At 29.9% G+C, this 16,127-nt stretch overlaps 7 protein-coding genes across 10 annotated transcripts in view; 2 read left to right on the top strand and 5 right to left on the bottom strand.

Moving 5' to 3' along the window:
- Positions 1-213: 213 nt before the first annotated feature.
- On the bottom strand, positions 214-1,344 carry LOC111615535. Its single transcript, XM_023356943.1, has 3 exons — positions 1,336-1,344; positions 629-1,255; positions 214-549 (listed from the first exon to the last, which is right to left on the bottom strand). The coding sequence occupies exons 1-3, from the start codon at positions 1,342-1,344 to the stop codon at positions 214-216; spliced, it is 972 nt and encodes a 323-aa protein (XP_023212711.1).
- Positions 1,345-2,593: 1,249 nt separating this feature from the next.
- LOC111615536 (cuticle protein 16.8-like) lies at positions 2,594-3,444 on the bottom strand. The gene is made up of 3 exons (XM_023356944.1): positions 3,409-3,444; positions 3,163-3,300; positions 2,594-3,080 (listed from the first exon to the last, which is right to left on the bottom strand). Exons 1-3 carry the CDS (start codon positions 3,442-3,444, stop codon positions 2,646-2,648), a joined length of 609 nt encoding a protein of 202 aa, XP_023212712.1. The 3' UTR covers positions 2,594-2,645.
- A 622-nt stretch (positions 3,445-4,066) lies between these two features.
- Positions 4,067-6,947, bottom strand: LOC111615534 (neurocan core protein-like). 4 transcript variants are annotated; one of them, XM_023356939.1, is made up of 9 exons: positions 6,643-6,720; positions 6,350-6,532; positions 6,217-6,277; positions 5,956-6,149; positions 5,632-5,878; positions 5,304-5,552; positions 5,089-5,211; positions 4,684-4,788; positions 4,067-4,237 (listed from the first exon to the last, which is right to left on the bottom strand). In XM_023356939.1, exons 2-8 carry the CDS (start codon positions 6,356-6,358, stop codon positions 4,688-4,690), a joined length of 984 nt encoding a protein of 327 aa, XP_023212707.1. In that variant the 5' UTR covers positions 6,359-6,532; positions 6,643-6,720; the 3' UTR covers positions 4,067-4,237; positions 4,684-4,687. The 4 variants fall into 4 exon arrangements, with proteins under 4 accessions (XP_023212707.1, XP_023212710.1, XP_023212706.1 ...); XM_023356942.1 differs by having other exon boundaries at positions 5,980-6,149; positions 6,217-6,280; XM_023356938.1 differs by having other exon boundaries at positions 6,217-6,280.
- Positions 6,948-7,832: 885 nt separating this feature from the next.
- Positions 7,833-8,918, bottom strand: LOC111615537. Its single transcript, XM_023356945.1, has 3 exons — positions 8,615-8,918; positions 8,371-8,508; positions 7,833-8,288 (listed from the first exon to the last, which is right to left on the bottom strand). The coding sequence occupies exons 1-3, from the start codon at positions 8,792-8,794 to the stop codon at positions 7,833-7,835; spliced, it is 774 nt and encodes a 257-aa protein (XP_023212713.1). The 5' UTR covers positions 8,795-8,918.
- A 1,349-nt stretch (positions 8,919-10,267) lies between these two features.
- LOC111615532 (cuticle protein 16.8-like) overlaps positions 10,268-16,127 on the bottom strand; it is a 12,785-nt gene continuing 6,925 nt past the window's right edge. Inside the window, exons 3-5 of the mRNA XM_023356937.1 lie at positions 11,066-11,163; positions 10,822-10,959; positions 10,268-10,739 (exon numbers count right to left, since the gene is read on the bottom strand). Of these exons, the coding sequence (XP_023212705.1) occupies positions 10,305-10,739; positions 10,822-10,959; positions 11,066-11,161 (669 nt within the window). The 5' untranslated portion in view covers positions 11,162-11,163 and the 3' untranslated portion in view covers positions 10,268-10,304. The remainder of the gene's footprint in view (positions 10,740-10,821; positions 10,960-11,065; positions 11,164-16,127) is intronic.
- LOC111615531 (extensin-like) lies at positions 13,415-14,459 on the top strand. The gene is made up of 3 exons (XM_023356932.1): positions 13,415-13,432; positions 13,679-13,798; positions 13,980-14,459. The coding sequence occupies exons 1-3, from the start codon at positions 13,415-13,417 to the stop codon at positions 14,457-14,459; spliced, it is 618 nt and encodes a 205-aa protein (XP_023212700.1).
- Positions 14,518-16,127, top strand: part of LOC111615538 (zinc metalloproteinase dpy-31-like) — a 5,650-nt gene continuing 4,040 nt past the window's right edge. Inside the window, exon 1 of the mRNA XM_023356946.1 lies at positions 14,518-14,541. Coding sequence (XP_023212714.1) covers positions 14,518-14,541 — 24 coding nt within the window. The remainder of the gene's footprint in view (positions 14,542-16,127) is intronic.

Here is a 16,127-nt window from a genome sequence, read left to right on the forward strand (position 1 = left end):
TTATATATACGTTCACAATTTTCCGTGATTTATAAGTATACATTTCTCTTACTCGAGTCATTAGAGAGGTTGCGGCCGAAGTTTTTATCTGTAAAACGTGAACGTGGAACGTCGAGCGCCGCTATCTTTTAAGCGGCGCTCGACGTTCGACGTTCACGTTTGAAAGATGCAAACTTCGGCCGCAACCTCGCTATTAATTTTATTTTAGATTTTTCATCCAGTGTAAGGCACTTTTAATAAAGGTAATTTTAACGTTTGACTCGGATAATAAGACTTGCTACCGTAATTAGTTATTAATGGAGGAGACTTATGTGTAATCAAAACACTAGCAGGGTTTGAATTAGCCGTGCCCGGTTCGTTAGTTTTTATCCAAGCTCTAAATCCTTTATGATCGGCCACGTAATGAACTTCTCTGCTGACTCCATGAGCATCCACATAACCATAAGATCCTCTTTTTGCTCCCGATTTATCTCCTACTTCATTTCTCCATTGGCTGTTACCGTAGTAATCATTTACTTTATAACCGAAATTATAAGGATAAGGATGCTTCTGTAAATTTAAATAATAAATAGAATTGTTATATTAATTAATATAAATTAAATTAAAGATAAAATTTCAATATACTTACGTGTACTTTATAGATTTTATAATTATTTAAATTACCGCCTTTAAGATATTTGAAAAGACTGAAAAATTTTCTGTTATCTCCGCTTTCCGATGGTTTATAATTGATTATTTTAATATTTTTCGGTACTTTTGTGGTTACAGTTTTAAAATTCTCTATTATTTTACTAGGAATTTTTGTCGTTTTATATGAATTATCGATGGTTGGTACCTTTAGATTTTCCTTAGGATAATAAAAGTCTTGATAATTTGTAAGAGCATACTGCTTATTGAAAGTATTGATACTTTCGGATGGTTTATATGCCGATGCTAAATAGTTAAGATAATTATTATAATAATGATCACCCATTACTCCTTTATAAGTAGAAACGGGTAAAACGTTTTGTTGTTGAAACTCCTGTTTAAGTGCTTCTTCGCTATAAACATCGCTCGATTGTGATGATATATCTTCTTGTATATTACTATCTTCCTCGTCTAATTCTTCTAGATTTTCTTTATAAGGTAACACGCCATAGTTTTTATCCGAATTTAAGATATTTAAATCGTCAAGAGAATCCTTAAAATACACGGGAATTCCCTTATAAAAAATCGAAGATGATTCTACAGAAGTTATTGATAAAATAATAAGGAACTGTAAAAAAATATACAAGAAAATTGATTTGTAAAAGACAATTTAATTACATTGTTATTAAATTTACTAAGTAAACTTACCAGCAACATTATGGAATGCAGAATGACAACTGAAAGAATGATTTTGTATGAATTAGAAATATTTTATTAGTCATACCGGAGACAACACAGTGACCTAGAACTTGAACAAAAGGAAAATCTACTCCTCCCTTTGTTTTTTAACGCGCTTTGCTCCTTTTTTTCTCTACAATCCGGTTGTTTTGCATGCTCCAATACATAATTATTCTTAAAACATGGAAGTTATTTCTATGATTCTTTTATTTTATTACAGATAAATTAATAATTATTATTAAACATTTTGCTCTTTAATAACAAAGAAAAATTATTAATATATATANGATTAGCCCGTGTTTCAATGTTAAAAGGGGCTCAGCTAAACTGTAAACTTCCCCTTACATCATGTCTTTTATATAAAAACAGTAATATAAATTTTATAAGTGGTAAAAATAACTAGTTTTTTTATTTGTTTTATTAATTTTATTCATGTATTTTTATGGCTTTCGGCGAGAGTGATGAGGCCTCACATTTGTAATTTTCTTGGACCCCATCTCATCACTCTCAGCCATTGTTACTTCTTTTTTTTTAATAAATTCTCATTAATTAATTTATGAAAAATATTTTAATTAATGTAATATTTATAATATATATACAGGTTAATATATCGTTTCTTTTATCGTTAGTAAATGATGTTAAGTCAAAGTCTAAAGGAAAGTCTATTTGCGTGATCATATCTCCGTTTTTTTTTAATTTTTTATACAGGAAAAAATGGTGTAAATGTATAAAAGTCAAGAAAAAATTTTAGATGTACTTAATAATAATGATTAATGTAAAAAGAGAGGAAAATTATAAAGCCACAATTGAATTATTCCTGTTATTTAGTCTTAAAAAAAATTAAAAATACTATTCATTTTTCATTATTAATAATACGTGAAAATTTAAATAATCGTAAATAAATTCTATTCGTTTTTTAAATGCATTAATGTATTTTTATTTACTACAAAACTATACATTTAGGCCAAGCCTCACTATAGAAAATGTACAAGCACTTATTTACAAGAGAATAAAAAAGCAGAAACATATCTGTACATGTAAATTTAGAATCAATTTTCTTACTGAACTAGATAGAAATTTATAACAACATATTTTATACACGTTAGTAAAATAGCTAAGTATTGAAAAATCTTATTTACACTACAAACGATAGCGATATTACACAAACATATATATATATATACTTATATATACACACACATAACGTGGCGTGTTAGTATTAAAAAAAATTTATAGCGATAAAAGTAAATTACTTCCAAAAGATTTTTGAAAAATAATAATCAGTAATAACTTTTTAAAACAGGTACAGCAGCAGGATAAATTGGTTTGACGGCTAAAGGTGATGTTTTATAAATAACTTTAGGAGGCACGTAAGGTGGAGCAGCATATGCATAACTTACTGGCTTATAAGGCACTTTAAGGACAGGTTTGTACACTTTAGGTACGACAGCTATCTGCTTGATGGGTGCTGGTTCCGAAATTATTTGCACATCTGCGGGATTAGAACTTTGTGTTCCCGGTTCGTTTGTTTTGATCCATGCCTTAAACCCTTCAGGACCTGCTAAATATTCGACGTGTCGTTGGATACCGAAAGCATCTATGTAACCATATGAACCCTTCTTAGTACCATATTCGTCTCCGGCTTCGTTTCTCCACTGCTTGTTACCTTGTTCATCTTTAATATCATATCCAAAATTATAGGGTTGAGGTTTTTCCTGTAAAAAAAAGAAGAATACAAAAATAGTTATAAAATGGCTTTTAGATTTTGGAAATTGTTTAATTAAATCTATAACTCACCACGTAAGCTGCTGGATAAGCTACTTTCGCTGCTGGATAAGCTACTTTCACTGCTGGTGCCACCTTGACAGTTGGTACATAACCGTAAGGAGTTGGAACTCCTCTCGAATAAGCGGTTAAAGCGAACAGAACTAATATCTGTAAAAAAATCATTAAATATATATATATATTATATAAAACATAATTAAAATATAACTGTCATTATTATCTATTTCAGTTTTATGCCCGAATAAAAATGAATTAAACTGTAAAAATGACGGCTATATCAGTCCTTATAGACATGATAATAAACCGTGTCGTTGCGTGTGTCCTCCTCACACTGTAGGAGAATATTGTGAGAGTGTCGTAGATTATTATTATGGTAAAAAAACAATTCCTTAATTTATAAAGGAATTTACTAGAAAAGAATAATAAAAATACACGATAATTAATTTATATTTCTAGATTCTCTTCCGTGTGGAGGTAACATAACACAAGAAACTATTATCCAAACTCCTCAATATCCATCGAGAAAACCTTACGATAGTTGTAGTTGGTGGATACAGGTATTTAATAATATAATTTATAATTTTATTATAAGAATAATCAATTATTTTAAAATAAAAAGGAATAAAGTATTGACTCATAATCCCTGAGGTAATAAAACTCTTGAAGGCGGGAACTTAAAATTATTGATAAGATAATGGTTAAAAGGAAATAGCCATTGTTTATGTCTGATACTTTTGCACCTCCCTCTAAAGTTAGGATATGTTCTCAATTCTATTTGATAGGCAGTTACATATATCAAGAAAAATGAGTACAAAATAATAATTTATTCGCATTCCAGATTTAATAGCTATCTAGTATAAATTATTTCAAAAGATTTAAAAGGAAAATGCAATTATTAAAAATGTACTCACTTCCTTTAAGATGATTTTTCTTTCTTTCTTGTTTTTTTTTTATTTTTTAGGCACCTAATGGTAAAAGAGTTAAAGTTGAATTTATAGATTTTAGCTTCATTCCTCGTTTTAACAGAAGAAATCATAAATATAATGGATTCTGTGTTTCAGAAAGAGTGGAAATTCGAACAGACAACCTTTATAAAGGAAAAATGTAATTATAATATTGTTTTTTTTTTAATATATAAATTACATACTGTATATTTTATGTATACAAAGAGCCGCCAAGCATATTCGAAATACCTGGATTCGAAGGGATCCAGAGGGCTAAATAATAAAAAATACATCCCCCAAAACACATATATATAATTAATTAAAATTAAAATAAATAAATATATTTTAAAAAGAAGTAATGTTTAAAAAAATTTACATAAATTTTTATGGATAAATAGAAAATTAAGTTATCTTATCAGATCTAAAGCAACAATAAGTAAGGAAATTTTATTCTTGAAGTGATAATTAACGTATTTTCTTATCAAATTTTGATTTAAAAATAAAGAAAAACATAGACTTTTGACAATAACAGTCGAATATGATAAGGTTAAAGTTTTCTTTGCATGATAGATTAATAAAGGAAGCTTACTACATCAGTCAATGTCAACTTTTTCCAGGTATTGTGGCACAGACTTGACACCAGGAACCAAATTAACTTCAAGATTAAAAGATTTCATCATCATCATCGAAGCAACTGGATGGACAGAGGGAAGAGGTTTGAAAGCAAAAGTTACCTTTGTGTAATTTAATTTTTAATATCAAAAAGATAAAAATGACTTACCTGATTATTACAGAATAATAAAAATATTTTTTAAAATATGTATATATATATATTATTTTTTAATTTAAGTGCAGTTCATACATTCATTCACACACTCGCTGGTTAGAGAAGGATAAGAGGGAATGATTTATATGTAATTTACTATTGTTATAATTAACTTCTAGTAAATTAGCTAATCTACGATTAATATTTTTAATTTAGTAGATCACTTACGGTGGCCAAAACACGAATATTTCTTAGGGTTTTCGCCATTTTTAGCAAGGATATACGTGGCAGGATGATATATACCGTATGATGTTAACTCTTCGCAACTTCTAGCAATATCCGGATAGAAAGCTGAAGGGGAATTTATTATTTCAAGTTATCAATTTTATTATTATTTTAAAATTAAATTAAATTATAAAATTTTATAAAAAGCATAAACTTACAAATGTTATACACAACTAAAGCTTCATCACGACCGCAATGTTGTTCTTCGCATAAACTATTACACTTTTCCAAATCGATAATGGTACTCTTTTCTGCATCTTTCTTAGTTTGACAAAAACAACGATCCGGCTTTACAGCTGCTGATTGATATCCCCTTCCTCTACAATGTTCTATACATAATGTAACACTCATATCTAATGCTTTCCAAACGTACGAAGTATGAGGCTTATCATAGCAATTGACAGCACCTGATTAAAGAGACATTTGTGTATCCGTCTTTCCGTTTTAATAATTTAAACCTAGATATTAAGAAGTATAGTTAATAACCTTTTTCCTTTCGACAGATATACAAAGCGGGTTGATTACATATATCGTCTCTCCATTTAAATCCCGCACTACCATCTAATTGAACACATCTCTCGTAGGGATTATTTGGCTGTGATCTCATCCAATATCTAAATGAAGCCAAGCTACCATCCATCCATCTGTAGTTATTCGCAGCATTATCATCAAACTGATACAAACCAGTAAACCACCTGACTCTTTGATATGCCGAACCTAATTTCTGAATAGTCTACAGTTAAAAATAAAAAACAAATAAATAAATCATTTATTTGCTATCTCATTTATAAAACTTGGTTTTATACACACCTTTTTAAATATAGTAATACTTACTTTAACTATAAAATGTAATTCTGTAGCATTTCTAATGCTCGCTAGTATGCCTCCACTGCTATAGCAATCGTCACGGGCTTGGAAGAAGTTTTTACTCTTTAATGCAAACAAAAAGCAAGCACCTCCATGATCCTTCCAAGGATCTTCACAGGTTTCACCACCTGTATTAACTTAAAAACCTCTACTTAGTAAATACGAATAATAATAATAAAAGGAATAAGAAATGCATATAGTTACCAATAATCAACACAACGAAGGCTAAACAGCATGCATTTAGTTCCAGGCTCGATCGCCAATTCTGCTATAAAAGCAATATAATAATTAATATAAATTTTCATACAGGATTAAACGTAGCAAGATACATACGCACAGTTAGCATTTCTAGACTGCTTCCAGATAAAATTTCTACGTGAAGTAACTCTAAACAACCACATAAGAATGACGTGACAATGTAAACTTTATCTCACGAAGCTAAAATCACAAGCGAAATTATTTTCATTCCCAATGGATTAGGCGTGTATCGAGTCAATACATACACGAATCGCACTAACACCTTTGCACGAAAGGTCATCATAACGTCCAAGAGGAAATACAATATTCAGTTAAATCCAAAAAATTACCATTTAAAAAATAAAAAAAATAATAATAAAAATTATTACAAACCGGATCGAATTTTTAATTTCGTCTGAGAAGAAAAGCCATAGAGAATGGGCGGAATTTCATAAAAGAAACGTATAAGGGTGTGGTTAATAACTTATAATAATAATTTAGATGTTAAAATATAATTTCCCTGCAGATTAAACCGAAATTTTTTAAAGGATATTTTTGAAATTCTCTTATTCTAAGACACAATACCAAAAAAAAATTACCCCCTCTCCATATTTAAAAAAAGAATGGCTAATTTTTAAATGCATTAACCTCTTACCATTAGCAAACATCAAGATAAAAGTAACAATGCTGCAAATTTGACATCGCATTTACGTGTCTACATGCAAAGTGGTGTGATATTTACATAAATTGTTATCCTTTTGAAAGATCCTGACTCACGTTTTTGTATTATGAACATGCGCGAATATATGTGTTCATATTGGTAGAGGCCAGGATAATTTTTTTAATAAGAGCGTTAATTAATCTTTATATCCTTATAATAACTTCTAGGTGAATTACATTAAACTAGATTATTAATGAGAATTCAGTAAATGTAAATTTAATAACCGGTTAAGAAGATAATTATATATAATGAACGGATTTAATGTTCCTCGTTCATAATATATAAACTATAATTCGGCAATTTTCTACGGTTATTTTATATTGTTCTTAACATTTATATTAATCGAATTGTAATTCAGTTAGTGGCTCGAAACTCAAATAAGATATTAATAATTTATATATATTTTTACGAGAATTATAACTTTTAATTGCCGTAAATCATACGAAATGAATAATTTCGGCATCCATTTTCTTTTTCCTCCATAAAAATTTCAAATTGATTACGAAAGTTTCTATTCGGCGCTTTAACAATTCTCGAAATTAGTTTTTCCCAATATCGATTAATAATAATTGCTTGGATATTAACTCTTCTTCAACCGTGCATTAAATTACCTAATGAAATTAAAGCTAAACTATTGGTTAGAAGACAATTTGTAAAAATGTCCGAATCAATTATTTACCATTGTTCGTATGGGAAATTAGCCAAAAGGAAACTCTTCTACTATTATTGGATTATTAAACAAGCTATTATACAGCTGCACTCTTTCCATATATGTTTTTTTTTCTATAGAAAACTATAGTAATTGCCCAGCCGAGGTGTGTAATTGCATTGATTATCATTCATCCGGCGGAGATGGAAAATATCAAATTTTAATGAAGTCGTANCAGTAATAACTTTTTAAAACAGGTACAGCAGCAGGATAAATTGGTTTGACGGCTAAAGGTGATGTTTTATAAATAACTTTAGGAGGCACGTAAGGTGGAGCAGCATATGCATAACTTACTGGCTTATAAGGCACTTTAAGGACAGGTTTGTACACTTTAGGTACGACAGCTATCTGCTTGATGGGTGCTGGTTCCGAAATTATTTGCACATCTGCGGGATTAGAACTTTGTGTTCCCGGTTCGTTTGTTTTGATCCATGCCTTAAACCCTTCAGGACCTGCTAAATATTCGACGTGTCGTTGGATACCGAAAGCATCTATGTAACCATATGAACCCTTCTTAGTACCATATTCGTCTCCGGCTTCGTTTCTCCACTGCTTGTTACCTTGTTCATCTTTAATATCATATCCAAAATTATAGGGTTGAGGTTTTTCCTGTAAAAAAAAGAAGAATACAAAAATAGTTATAAAATGGCTTTTAGATTTTGGAAATTGTTTAATTAAATCTATAACTCACCACGTAAGCTGCTGGATAAGCTACTTTCGCTGCTGGATAAGCTACTTTCACTGCTGGTGCCACCTTGACAGTTGGTACATAACCGTAAGGAGTTGGAACTCCTCTCGAATAAGCGGTTAAAGCGAACAGAACTAATATCTGTAAAAAAATCATTAAATATATAATAAAATTCTTGAAGTAGAACGAAATTCTATACGTTATATTATTATATTTTAATGGAAAAAATGAAGAGGTATGATCTTACCAGCAACAACATTGTTGGCGAATAGGAGTTTGTCGACGATAAATCTATCGACGGTGCTTCTTTATATAGTCCTCTTCGTCCCAAATTTCGCCCCATTCCTGAAATATGGGCCACTTTTACATAGAGACATAACAAATAGATCGCCAAGAAAGCCGCGGGTAAGGGTTGGGTCACTGCCATCTTCAAACAACATTTTATACAACGGTGACCTATAGGACTGCTGTCATTTGTGTCCGACACGTTTTGTAAATAAATAAATAAATATTCCTTTTAACCTAAGCCATTTTTAATTAAGGAAGTGACAAACGAGTGGTGACCAAGTTCAATTTCATTTTTTTTTTTTTAAGGTACCACCAAGAAGAAAACGGGAAAACAAGTTTTAATTTTTTTTAATTATTTAATAAATTCGACTTTAAGACATAATAAGGAAAAAACAAAAATTTTATAAATAATTACATTGAATTCTATATTTAGGTAAGGAAATAAAGAGGGAAACATCTCGTATAAGTGGTGAAAAGAGGGAGAGAAGGGATTTGGTATTTAATAATTGTCGCGATTACCGATGAAAAATCGTTTTTTTTCGAGTGATAAATTTGACACCGGAATATTTTATCGCTGTTTAAAATAAAAAATTCGTAAATTAAGCTTGGTTAATTGCACGAAACCTCTAATAAAAAACATAAAGTAGACAAGTTTTAAACAGAAATTAACAGGAGAAATGTATTGAGTGTCCGCATAAATCTAAACATAAAACACATGTCTTTTATATAAAAACAGTAATATAAATTTTATAAGTGGTAAAAATAACTAGTTTTTTTATTTGTTTTATTAATTTTATTCATGTATTTTTATGGCTTTCGGCGAGAGTGATGAGGCCTCACATTTGTAATTTTCTTGGACCCCATCTCATCACTCTCAGCCATTGTTACTTCTTTTTTTTTAAAATAAATTCTCATTAATTAATTTATGAAAAATATTTTAATTAATGTAATATTTATAATATATATACAGGTTAATATATCGTTTCTTTTATCGTTAGTAAATGATGTTAAGTCAAAGTCTAAAGGAAAGTCTATTTGCGTGATCATATCTCCGTTTTTTTTTAATTTTTTATACAGGAAAAAATGGTGTAAATGTATAAAAGTCAAGAAAAAATTTTAGATGTACTTAATAATAATGATTAATGTAAAAAGAGAGGAAAATTATAAAGCCACAATTGAATTATTCCTGTTATTTAGTCTTAAAAAAAATTAAAAATACTATTCATTTTTCATTATTAATAATACGTGAAAATTTAAATAATCGTAAATAAATTCTATTCGTTTTTTAAATGCATTAATGTATTTTTATTTACTACAAAACTATACATTTAGGCCAAGCCTCACTATAGAAAATGTACAAGCACTTATTTACAAGAGAATAAAAAAGCAGAAACATATCTGTACATGTAAATTTAGAATCAATTTTCTTACTGAACTAGATAGAAATTTATAACAACATATTTTATACACGTTAGTAAAATAGCTAAGTATTGAAAAATCTTATTTACACTACAAACGATAGCGATATTACACAAACATATATATATATATACTTATATATACACACACATAACGTGGCGTGTTAGTATTAAAAAAAATTTATAGCGATAAAAGTAAATTACTTCCAAAAGATTTTTGAAAAATAATAATCAGTAATAACTTTTTAAAACAGGTACAGCAGCAGGATAAATTGGTTTGACGGCTAAAGGTGATGTTTTATAAATAACTTTAGGAGGCACGTAAGGTGGAGCAGCATATGCATAACTTACTGGCTTATAAGGCACTTTAAGGACAGGTTTGTACACTTTAGGTACGACAGCTATCTGCTTGATGGGTGCTGGTTCCGAAATTATTTGCACATCTGCGGGATTAGAACTTTGTGTTCCCGGTTCGTTTGTTTTGATCCATGCCTTAAACCCTTCAGGACCTGCTAAATATTCGACGTGTCGTTGGATACCGAAAGCATCTATGTAACCATATGAACCCTTCTTAGTACCATATTCGTCTCCGGCTTCGTTTCTCCACTGCTTGTTACCTTGTTCATCTTTAATATCATATCCAAAATTATAGGGTTGAGGTTTTTCCTGTAAAAAAAAGAAGAATACAAAAATAGTTATAAAATGGCTTTTAGATTTTGGAAATTGTTTAATTAAATCTATAACTCACCACGTAAGCTGCTGGATAAGCTACTTTCGCTGCTGGATAAGCTACTTTCACTGCTGGTGCCACCTTGACAGTTGGTACATAACCGTAAGGAGTTGGAACTCCTCTCGAATAAGCGGTTAAAGCGAACAGAACTAATATCTGTAAAAAAATCATTAAATATATAATAAAATTCTTGAAGTAGAACGAAATTCTATACGTTATATTATTATATTTTAATGGAAAAAATGAAGAGGTATGATCTTACCAGCAACAACATTGTTGGCGAATAGGAGTTTGTCGACGATAAATCTATCGACGGTGCTTCTTTATATAGTCCTCTTCGTCCCAAATTTCGCCCCATTCCTGAAATATGGGCCACTTTTACATAGAGACATAACAAATAGATCGCCAAGAAAGCCGCGGGTAAGGGTTGGGTCACTGCCATCTTCAAACAACATTTTATACAACGGTGACCTATAGGACTGCTGTCATTTGTGTCCGACACGTTTTGTAAATAAATAAATAAATATTCCTTTTAACCTAAGCCATTTTTAATTAAGGAAGTGACAAACGAGTGGTGACCAAGTTCAATTTCATTTTTTTTTTTTTTAAGGTACCACCAAGAAGAAAACGGGAAAACAAGTTTTAATTTTTTTTAATTATTTAATAAATTCGACTTTAAGACATAATAAGGAAAAAACAAAAATTTTATAAATAATTACATTGAATTCTATATTTAGGTAAGGAAATAAAGAGGGAAACATCTCGTATAAGTGGTGAAAAGAGGGAGAGAAGGGATTTGGTATTTAATAATTGTCGCGATTACCGATGAAAAATCGTTTTTTTTCGAGTGATAAATTTGACACCGGAATATTTTATCGCTGTTTAAAATAAAAAATTCGTAAATTAAGCTTGGTTAATTGCACGAAACCTCTAATAAAAAACATAAAGTAGACAAGTTTTAAACAGAAATTAACAGGAGAAATGTATTGAGTGTCCGCATAAATCTAAACATAAAACACCTTTTTTTTTAATGTAATTTCCCTTTATCAATTACAAAAATTGTTTTAAAAATTATTATTTAGATGTCTTTAATACAAAACAGTTTATCTTTAATAATTACAATTATAGTAATTAATAAAATAAATATAAAATTAATTTTAAAATAATTTATTTTATTGCCTAAAGAGAGAATAAATCGATACAGTAATCTCAAATATTCACATTTTAAAAACTAAAATGTAAATATTAATTTACGTATAAATAACAAGGAAATCGTTTTTAGATACCGATATACAATTAGAATTAGGCACGCTCTTATAGAATTAACACCTAAATATAGAAGAGTTGTTCTTTATTTTTTTAAATAAGGAAGGAACTTATGATTTATCGATTTGTTGGAAAAACATAAAATTCTATTCGTAGTCACGCTTGTGTTGATAGAAACATTAAAAAGAAAAAAAAGAAATGTTAAATTGATCCTGGGTGCAGAAATTTCGGCTACTGTGTGTCAGATGATGTGACACGAGGTGTGACCCCTGTCAAAACGAAAAATAAGAAATAAGAAACTATTCAAAACGTACAATAGCCTGCAGCAACATTGATAACATCCTTATGTATTGTCATCAGCTTTCTGTTAAAACCAATAATTTCTTCAAAGACCGAATAGACTAAAAAGAGTGTAAAGGAGGTTATCTAAACTAAATACTTGTCATTTTGCCTCACCTTTTAATTTTTAACATTCTCCTGTCATTCTTTTGCATTAGCGCTTTTTGTAAAACTTAAAAGTATGTTTATACTTTTACATCAAAAAAAATTTTTTTTTCTGTTAATATAAAACCACCTAACAACGACAACTACCTTTAAATAGAAGCCATTTTTTTTCAGGAATTTTTCGAACAGAAATGTATACAAAATAATCCTCCAGACGACGGCCACTTCCCTTACAATGACTCTCAGAAAATAATAATTAACTGTACAAAATTAGTGATAAGATGACTTTTTGAGTAGTTAATAAATTTGTCTGTAAACTTAAAACACAAATTTTTTTCTTAGAAAACAACAAGAACTGGTTATATTTAACATTGTAGACGTTTAAAATGTCCTTCTCTAAACACTAGAAACACTACTAGAAACACTACTAAATCGATCTTTTATTGTAAACTCGTAAAGGAGGAACAGTAATTAAAAAATTTCAACACTAATTACGTTTTAGGTCTTTTTATAAGAAGAATTTTTAAAGAAATTTTTAATTATCACCGCCGGCAAAAGGATACTGTTCCTTTCTTTTATTTATATTTTAACGATAGTCGACAATAAAGGATCTATTTAAATGTTTTTTAAGGGGTTCTCTGCACGTTAGAGAAAGACCTTTTAACATTGTTGAGAATTACAAAAAATCGTACAAAGTGTTTGCCTTCAATTTTTAGCTCGTCTCCTAACGTATTCTCCCGTCAGTGGCCGTTGTTCAGAGGTTTGACTATAGTAAATTAAGGAAAAATAATAATAATAAATAGTACAGAGTTCTATAGGTTAGTGAAGAAGTTAACCTAATAGAAAGCTACTCGTATAACAAATTTGATAGTTATATTTATTACAGGAAATAATAGAACTGATGGGAAAATTGATGGAGGTTGTAAGGTTTATGATATTGATTATGTAATTAAAAAAGACGACGTATAATGGGATTAATTGATTTTAAGAATTAAATTAAATAATCAATCTTCTAGACACGATAACGGATGAAATGATTGTGATGATTGATTAATTTAATTAGTTTTGACAACTTAAATAGGATGTTTAAAATGTGAATTATTAATTTATTTTTTTTCTATAACCTTACGTAACTTTAAAATTGTTTTTTTTTTCTTTTTTACAGGTAGCCATTTGCCTCTTGGCTAGTTTTGTAGTCGCATACACGTATCCGCCTCCCAAATATGACTATCCTCCACCTCCTAAGTATGATTATCCGGCGCCTCAGAAATATCCACCTCCAAAAGTAAGATTTACAATAAGACCTGTATGTCTGTCTGTATTTTTTTTTCCGACATTTATTTTATATTATGTAAGAAGTCGAGCATTTATGTACCGCCTACAGTAACAAATAACTTTCCCGCTGTTGTTTATTTGTAGCCCCAAGCTAACGTACTAGTTTTGTAATATTAAAATTATTATTTTAGGTAGAAAAGGCAAATCCGTACGAATTGAACTACGATTTCCTAACAGACGATGGAGCTTCCGTTTGGCAACAAGAAAATGGCAACGAAAAGGGTGAAAAATCAGGTTCCTACGGATATAAAGATGCTTACGGTGTTTACAGATACGTCGATTATTGGGCGGATGCTAACGGTTTTCGTGCCAAGATTAAAACTAACGAACCGGGTACCGATGATGCCGATCCAGCTGACGTAGATATAACTGCTTATCCTCCACCTAAATATACCGCTAAAGCTAAACCACCCAAAGCGAGTTACAAGTCACCGGAACCATCGTCTTATCCACCACCACCCCCTCCTAAAGAAACGTACAAACCTAAACCAAAACCACCTCAGTATAAAACAACTAAAGCTTCACCTCCACCTCCGAGTTACGAACCTCCATTGCAGAGTTACGAAATAGTTTATCCACCATCGAGTTACCCAGGTTATGGTTTATACTGAAACGTGTCCTTTCTATCTAAACCATTTACTAATTTAATCGTTTTTTAAACAAAAAAAAATGGCACAACTAGACGGGTTGCAGGTTAGCCTTTGTAAATAATTCTTATTCTTATTTTTATGCAATAAAATTTGTTGATAATTATCCCTTTTTTTTTTTTAATTATTCGTGGATACAACTCCACACTCATTCGTATAATTATCACTTGAAAATGTTAGAAAAATGAACCGATTTCTAATTAATTTTGAATAAAATTCGTAGGTACTTTATGTTAAAGAATTACATAATTTTATAATCAAATATTTAGCCTATATGACTTAACGTTGAGTAAACATTGACGGATGTATTCATCATTTCGTAATGTTTTAATAACAAAAAAAAAAAAAAACGAAAGTTAATCATGAGAACTACATTTTAACCTCCTTTCACCCGATCAAAAAATTATGTAAGACGTTCTAAAGAATGAATTGTTTCTCTACTATCTTGTTAAGCATAAAGCCCGAGGCTGATACCTTATCTTCCACGTCCTACTTCTTCCCTTTTCCTCCCTAAAGCAAGAACAACACCCCGGGTCTTAAATAATTATTATACGCATATTACGTGGAAAAACCTGAGAAAACTTTAACTCGGATTTAATAAATAATAAACTAAAACGGAAATTCTAATAAACTAAGGTAATTGTATTTAGTTTTTTTTTTTTAAGTTTTTATTATTCCGGAACGTCATTTGTTCCAGCGAATTATTATTTCTTTTTTTTTTTTAGGTCATAAACGAAGGTAAATCGATTCAGATCGTGTTTCGTTCCTTCCCTTTCAGACCGGCTTATTATTAAAATGACATTTTGTGTGGTTGGATGGACACGTGGCCCTTCTAGCTCCGGGTTAATATTTCTCTGTAGACTCATAAAGGAATGGTTCAAATTTGATAGGCGTATTCTTAATGGATACCAAAGAGCATTTTCGTAAATTCGTTTCTTTAATAGTTGTAAGGCCGACACACGTGTGTTTTTAACACAGAAGTTTAATGTGTTCAGAAATGCTGAAAATGTATACAAATTTTTTTTAACTGTAAATTGATATTTCCTGTTTATTATAATAGGTGAAATATATAGAATTTTTTTTTTTACTAATAGAGATTAGTAATTAAACGAAAGAAGTTTCGAGGGATTTAAGTATTTATTACCGCTTTAATATCTAATATTAATCAAAATTTGCTTAAGAAACAAGGAAGAAATAAGACTTTAATTATATATAAACTAATTAAATTTCCTTAATAACCAAGTCTTCGTTACTTAAAATATAGAAGTGATTACTGTAAATGATACAAATTTCATCTTCCAGGCAATATTAACGAATCTAATTCTAGAAAATCCGGTCGACTTAAGGTCAAAAAAAAAAAAAAGGTCATTCTTCAGCAGTGTTATTAAGAATATCATTAAATTAACCATTTAAAATTTTATGAAATTCTTTATTTTTAATGTTAATTTTAAATAAATATCAAAAAGGAAATAATTATATATACGTTCACAATTTTCCGTGATTTATAAGTATACATTTCTCTTACTCGAGTCATTAGAGAGGTTGCGGCCGAAGTTTTTATCTGTAAAACGTGAACGTGGAACGTCGAGCGCCGCTATCTTTTAAGCGGCATTGTTGGCGAATAGGAGTTTG

This window comes from Centruroides sculpturatus, unplaced genomic scaffold, assembly GCF_000671375.1.
Source record: "Centruroides sculpturatus isolate CEXI.00-Female unplaced genomic scaffold, Cexi_2.0 scaffold2567, whole genome shotgun sequence".
NCBI lineage: Eukaryota > Metazoa > Arthropoda > Arachnida > Scorpiones > Buthidae > Centruroides > Centruroides sculpturatus.